Genomic DNA, 7,500 nt, shown 5'->3' on the forward strand with positions numbered 1-7,500 from the left:
ATCTCAAGGAGAAATCACGATAGTTTTTTTCGCGATGAACTGGAAATAAAACAGAAGGCCATTCGCGGCTTAAGAAAATATCGCTATACGAAAATACCATCCAACAACAGGAACCATAACACTGTAAATCCAAATTGTTAGCATTGTTTAAGCAGTTTTATTAAGACTAAAAACTGCAAACATTCTATTTGCTATTGTTAGTTTGATTTTTTTCAAGAGATATTAATGGCAGTCAGAAATCCTGCAGTGATCACTGCGCAAGTCGCAACCAATTTTTCCCTGACACATTTTAAGCCACCATCGGCTCCCTAGGGTTTCAGTTACCCAAATGTTTACTAAAGCAAGAAAAAATTGACAGAGAAACAGATCCCTCTTTCAAATTCAAGAAAACGACGACCATTGCCGAAAGATGACCTTCGCTGAGTTTTCTGTTTGAAGGGTTACATAAACCACATGAATTAACTCATAAGACCATTTTTGCCAATGTTACCGAAGTCTAATAAAAGATATTGCAACCTAAAGTTTTACCCTAGCAAATATAAAAGATTTCCATAAAGGCGTTTATCTAGTTCACGGGATGATACAGGTGTTAATTCTTGATTAATCCAAGATACACGAGGTGATCTGAATTTCGCATTTATCTGTTTTTCCCTGGTTTGATTCCAATGGCTCTTTACCTCCTCGTGTCCTTATGTTTTCATTAGTTCTCAAAGCATCTCCAATGTCCTCTTTCAACAAAGAAGAGAAAGTATCATTTAGCAGAGATCATCAATGAAAGAACACAAGTTACAGCAACTGCCCCCCCTCTGAGGATGACTGAAAGTTTGCTAAGCGAAGCAAGTTCAGTAAAGGGAAGTTCAGTCACGACATTTTAAGCATTTCCCTATTTGTATTTGCCGTGTTGTGATTGGCGGAGTGATTTACATCAAAGCTACCAAAGGGGTGGTTTTAAAACAAACTTGCACTGTCCGTGTGATTGGTTGAAATGTCTACGTAATTCGGACGATCTCAAATTCACTCTGCCGATCTGTCACAAAGATCCCGAAACTGTTCGGGCGAATTCTCAGGTAATATAAAACGCTGTATCTTCAAAGGAAAAGGAAAACGTTTCAAGTCATGCAACTTTACAATTGTTTTGTTTTCTCTGGTGTTCAGTAAATTGTGATTACAATGGCCATTAAAACCATTTGGAGAACCTTGAAGTTTTACAACCGGGTCAGTACTCGGTCATTTTAACAACGGAAAAACAAAGGATCCTTCAACCACAATGAGCCAAAAACTGGGGGCACCCCAGCCCTGGGGTTAGCAGGGCTGGCTCAGTGGTGAGAGCACTCGCCTCCCACCAATGTAGCCCGGGTTCGATTCCCAGACTCGGCGTCATATGTGGGTTGAGTTTGTTGGTTCTCTACTCTGCACCAAGAGGTTTTCTCCGGGTACTTCAGTTTTCCCTCTCCTCAAAAACCAATATTTGACTTGATTTGAGTTAATTGTTAATTTCAATTTACAGTGTCCCCAATTAGTGCTTCAGCGCTAGAACGACTAGACACTTTATTTACTTCCTTTCCTTTCCTTTACTTCGTCCTGTCCGATCCAACGGAAGTTAGAGGATGTAAAACCGCGTGAGATCTGTTTAGGAGAGGTCGGTGTCATTATCGAACTTAAGTTAACGTTTACCTCATTTCAATGCAGTACTCGCGTACACCATTGTTTGAAAGAATGGCTCGTGGGTCACATTCATCAGAGCAAAAAAGGTGGTCTTTCGTTCTGCAGTTGGTTGAAAAACCAATTTACAATTGGGAATAATGTCGAATGAATTCCTCAGCGACTTGTAGCCTATTTTCTGTAAAAGGAATGAGATATTTGCATTAAGCAAGGACGACAACTTCAAGGCCGGGTAGTAATGGCTCGTAAAGGTGGTTAAATAGTCCAACATTTTCGTCGTTCTTCACAGATGAAGTTGTTGTATACACCTTATTCCAAAATGCCCGCCATTTTAGTATTCATTATTTTGTTTGCAAATTAGCCCTTTGTTGCCTCGTTTAAGTTAAATATTCTTTTGAATTTCACGCTTAAAAAATGAAGCAAGAAGGACTAGTTTGCGAGCAAACAAAGGAATTTTAAAATGCCAGCTTTTTTGGATTAAGGTGTATGAGACCGTTGAGCTCATGCGCTTTCAGTAACTTTACAATTAAATAGTTTTTCCTATTTATCTGTCATTTAACGCAACATTTTGACTTTTTACCCAAACAATGTTCCCTTTTAGCTGATTAATATACAAGCATGACGTCAAGTACCTTGGGTCAGTGGTTTCTCGCCCCTCATCCGCTTTGATGGCTGAACGAGACAATGAAACTTTGTCTCTCGTTTCGCTACCAAGGGCGTAATGAAAAAGCGAGAATTCACTTCTCGCAGGTTAAACGTTAAGCAAAAATGTTTAATGCTTTAACGGAAGCGTTGTTTGGTTAATGAACAGGCCCCAGTTGTTCAAACATTGGATAGCGCTATCCACCGGATAAATCACTGTCCAGCGGATAAACACCACTAAAACCGATTAAGTTATCCAGCGGATAGTGATTTATCCGGCGGATAGCGCTCTCCATCGTTTGAGCAACTGGGGCCAGGCCTCGACGCCTCGGTTGTTCAAAAGGTGGATAACACTATACAGTGGATAAACACCAGCAAAACCGGCAATTGAAGCCCGGTTTACACTACAGAAATTTCTTGGCACGGCTCGGGTGAAATTGGCACGGGTCCCAAAAAAAAAAAGGTGCGGCTCGGATAAAATTTGCAGTGTAAACAACCTGTCCGTACCAAATTTCATCCGTGCCGAACCAAAATTATTACCCGTGCTGGGATATTCGGCGAGGTCGTCCGAGCACGGGTAAAAATGGTACGGGTGCTGAAAAAATATGCACGGCTCGGATAGAACAAGTGTTAACACTTTAAAGGGCCAAATTTGAGCCTTAATTTATATAGGCTAGCCTTTTTTGTGTGTGTATTTCAAGATGGCTGCTCATTCCTCACCAAAATGACGCGGACGTTCTTGATTGTAATTGAACTGCGCATGTCTACAAGAGAACTTACCCGGGTCCAAAAATTTTGGCAAGGTATTTTTGATATGGTAACATTGGTGTAGTGTAAACAAAGTTTGCCGAGCTCTTTTTAGGCACCCGTGCCAATTTCACACGAGCCGTGCCGAAAATTTTCTGTGGTGTAAACCGGGTTTAAGTTATCCAGTGGATAGTGATTTATCCAGTAGATAGCGCTATCCACCCTCCGAACAACTGGGCCTTGGAGTTTAAATTTAGTGTGCGTCCATGAGTTCAACTACAGCAGTTACAGTTTCCGGGCCCAAAAAGATTTAACATACGTCGCAATCAAACTTCGCAATTATTCATTCCTCTCGAACGACTTCTCAACTCCCCAACACTTTTCTTTTCGGAAACGGTTTGAACCCAGGAGCCATAATAAAATTTCGTGAAGTACGGACTCTTTAGAATGACACTGACTGGCGTCAATGACCAGAACAGAGTTTTAATACCAGCTACTGACATCACACAAGTCACTTGACTCAGTCCGCTGAAGATGACTTCCGCTCAGCTTGTCGAAACATCAGTGAATGTCACCCATCACAGTCCTTCTCAGGACTACACTCACCCAAACAATCGTGCTTCACTTAATTCTGACTATTTTTGTCATTAATTAAACATTCATTGTTTGGTGATCTTAAAATTCATAAGGAATCAATAGATAGTGCAGAAAAAAGAAAACGAAATCTTTCCATACCGTTGTTGACGATGGGTCAAGCTGCCAGCCTCGAGTATCTTTAACATTTATCTCCACGTCCTTACCACTGCCAACAGAGAAGTCCACAGATTCAATCGATGAGATCAGTTTTCCTCCTTTGTCACTTTCCTCCATCTTCAGCCTCTGTTAAAATACAAAGAAAATTCAATCGAATGTTCAGGATATCAGGCGCATGGAGTAATTGCAGGAAAAGGGTAAAGGCGTCGTGAATTCCAGGCCCGCTCATCCCTCCCCACTCCCGGGACCTTTGTTTTCCCGTTAAGGTTGCATGTCTCACGGTGAGGCAAGCTCATGTGCACTAATTCTCACAGCGGAGAAAAGCGTTGTTTTTGAAAGGCCCCCGCGCTCGAGCTCAGTGGCCTGCTTTACCAAATTCATCACTGATGAATCCATCATTATCATAATTGTTATTATTAATGATTACCTCAAATGAATATTCGCAATCATCAAAACAATAGACCCTCACAACAAGGTTTTCTCCAACGTTGGTTTCGTTGCAAAATGCAGCAACCTTCATTCTCTTGAGGGCTGACAAAGAATGCTCGTTAAGCTTCCCAACCACTGCAAATTTTGAAAGACGATCGGTCTCAAAGCTCACATGATTGCTTTTAGCAACGAAATTACTTATTCCCTGATCTCCGGTTCTATCCTGGCTCAAATTAACCCATCGGTCGTTTCGAACAGCTTTCAGAATGACATTCCAATCCTCTTGCGAAAGAATCAAGTTTGCTCCATGTGGTATCTGCACTTCAACTCGTCTCTCCAACTTCGTCGGAACACTTAATGCAATGGCTGGACTTAATGATATTTCACCTTGTTCAAGAAAGCCGGGTTCAGTTGAGTTTGATGAGGCTCTCAAAATCATGTCATTTGGCAAGACGGATTTCGTTCCATCTGCTGGAGCTAAAACTTCCACACCAGTCTTTTCGAAAATCATATGACAAGGACTTTTCCGCACGGGATATTCCGGCGTCACACTTTCGGTACCTACGAATTGGATTTAAATGGAAAAGATTACTGAGGCATCTAGAGAGACAGAAAAATGAGTTCTTGAAGGTCCTTAATGCCATTGTCAATTTTGTATCCTCTTCCTCGTTATTTTATTTTTATGTTTGGGGTTTAAGTGTACTTGCCTTTTACCCTTTGTAGAAGTTGTAGATACTATCAGCCTTGAATGCTCTTTCTTGTTGTACTTTCATTGCGACTTGAGTGAAAAAATATATACCAAAAAACGAAGTCGACCAACATTTTTACCCGAAATTGTTCGCTCGTAACTACAGCGACTACTCTATTGTGCCACAGCTTTCAACTGTGGGCAGGGTTAGTGGGATGGACTTTTAGAATAATTACTGAACTTTCATATATCTGATTTGTCGAATGGACAAGAAATGAAAGTTGGAAAAAACACCGCCGTCGGATAGGAAACTTAACTGAGCTGTTGCCAGCGAGCCTGAAAAAATGCAGGCTTGAACGGAATTTTAAGCCATAACCGTGCGATTGCACTGCACTAGCTCACCCATGTCCCGCATATGACTGCGATGGTCTCTCGAAGGCCCAGTCCACAAGTATCCGGATATCCACAGTTTGTGGATGCAAACTTTTCACGTCCACACGTATCCGGATTCAAATCGAGTTTGCCCGTCCACAAGTATCCAGATTCGTTCTAGTACCCAGGACTCCTCTGTTACTATGGTCAACAGAGCAAGCGCCATCAGTCATGCGAGTTGGCGACCAACGTTGGCGACAAGCCGGAAGCGATCGCATTGCGTTCAATGGCCATACGTGTTGAATATTTACGCGGTAAAGACTCGATCTGAGTTTGTAACGTCATCGGATTTGAAAGTATCCGTATTCGATTGATCACACCATTCCAAATTCTTTGTGTATTCAAAACTTTCCAATCCGGACAGCGGATTAAAAAATTGTGGATTCGCATGCCGGATTCGTATGGACAGGCGAATCGGCAAAGAAAAAGTTGCGGATTTAAAAATATCCGCATACGTGTGGACGGGGCCTAACTTTCCTTTCATAAATATGGATTTGTGTCTTTGTATCAGGGACCTCTGTGATCAAATCTATTGTAGATCATTGCTAAATGAGGTTACCAAGTAGACAAAGTCATGATTACATCTACTCAAATAGACCGAATGCATAAATGGCGGCCAAAAAAATACCATTTTGTTTATGTTCTAATTAGACTCACTCGCCTCGTTTGCATGTACAAAATACAAAAGAAATGTCGCTTGAGAGCGAGGCTAGTGAGTCTAATTAGCAAATAAGCAAAAGAATACATTTTTGGCCTCCATTTATGCATTCGGTGTATGAGCATACGTACTATTGACAAAACTGGGAAGTGGCCTCAAAAGTATCAATGTAGCGTTGACAAAATTTGAATAAAAAAAGAACACCTAAGGAATTTTGTAACTTACCAACAGATGTATCTTGAAAAGCTGCCACTGTGATTTTAGACTTGCGTTCTTGGTGAAGTGGATTACATTTTACTTCGTCAAAATTGTGAACCTGAAAGTCTCTGCGTTGTAGTTTCTTTGAATAATATCTCCACTGAGAGGCTAAATTTGCGGCAAAATAGAAACTAAAGCCTAAAGGTAACATGTATTCTAATGCAGCGAGCATAAAACTCCATAAGGAAGAATATTCATAGTCATCTCGGGCAGAATGGGAAAGTAATTGCACAGATATTCTTGGAGATCGAAGCAAGTCATCATGAAGGGTGGCGAAAGACATTCGTTTCCTGATGCAGTTTATGATGTCGTCACTGCTAATATGATTACAACACGAAAAGCACTCCTGACAAGTCTTCGAATACGAATTATAAAAGAAACCTTGTTTGCAACGACCGCACTGGGTATCGAAGTGAGACGAACAGTTTCGGATCACCTCTTGATCAGGAGAGCAAACACTACATGGCCTTAGGACCCCATCTTTGTCCACAAAGGTTGTTCCATCCGTAGGCCTTTTACACGCAATAGAGATTCCTTCGCGAACAATACTTCCACAAGGTACAGTAAGGCCACTAACTTTGGAACAAACTGGGCAGGCCTGACAGCTGTGCTTTCCATTACGCTTTAAAACTGTTATCTCATCGTACCAACAGTTTGGGCCACTGAGTTTTCTTTTCCGGTAGCCACAGATTTGAGCACCAGATATCTTTTGACGGGCGCACTGCTCAACTTTTTCGTTTATACCTTTTACACACTCCGAACAAGGCAGGCAATGAAATGTTGTTTCATTACGATAAAACCCCTTCGGGCAAGGCTCGCAGCTACATCGTGTATCGGAAATACTGGTGCAATCGGCCTCGACGATTTCATTAGGTAGACACTTCGAGCAGGTCTTGCAACTCTCCGAAGAAAAGGAATCAGAGTATTCCCCAACAGTACAAGGTTTACAAATTTCGGAGGCGTTGAAACGTGTAGGGATAGTAGTCCCACAAGGTACTGTGGAGCCAGAGCCTGGAGGGCACTTCGGACAAGTCATACAAAAAGGTTTCTTGCGGTTGGGCAACTTAATGGCATACTGATCCTCTCGACAAACGCGAGGAGTAGCTGTCTGGAACGCCTATAAAAGGAAAATGTAAATTGATCAATACATTCGCAGTAAATCAGTACCAAATGACAGAGCAATGAAACATGTCAATGTATATTAGTAAACGTTAAACTCACCAGACGAACT

The 7,500-nt window shown here is 41.6% G+C and overlaps 2 protein-coding genes across 6 annotated transcripts in view; one reads left to right on the forward strand and one right to left on the reverse strand.

Moving 5' to 3' along the window:
• LOC138015125 (uncharacterized) overlaps window positions 1-7,500 on the reverse strand; it is an 81,252-nt gene that overhangs the window by 67,168 nt on the left and 6,584 nt on the right. For all 5 annotated transcript variants that reach the window (XM_068862046.1, XM_068862048.1, XM_068862047.1 and 2 more), the window contains 4 exons: window positions 6,237-7,386; window positions 4,232-4,794; window positions 3,787-3,930; window positions 1,675-1,840 (listed from right to left, as the gene is read on the reverse strand). In XM_068862046.1, coding sequence (XP_068718147.1) covers window positions 1,676-1,840; window positions 3,787-3,930; window positions 4,232-4,794; window positions 6,237-7,386 — 2,022 coding nt within the window. In that variant the 3' untranslated portion in view covers window position 1,675. The remainder of the gene's footprint in view (window positions 1-1,674; window positions 1,841-3,786; window positions 3,931-4,231; window positions 4,795-6,236; window positions 7,387-7,500) is intronic.
• The window catches only part of LOC138015143 (uncharacterized), a 48,514-nt gene that overhangs the window by 13,117 nt on the left and 27,897 nt on the right, over window positions 1-7,500 (forward strand). The window lies entirely within an intron of this gene.

The sequence above is a fragment of the Montipora capricornis genome, chromosome 9, assembly GCF_036669925.1.
Source record: "Montipora capricornis isolate CH-2021 chromosome 9, ASM3666992v2, whole genome shotgun sequence".
Taxonomy (NCBI): Eukaryota; Metazoa; Cnidaria; class Anthozoa; order Scleractinia; family Acroporidae; genus Montipora; species Montipora capricornis.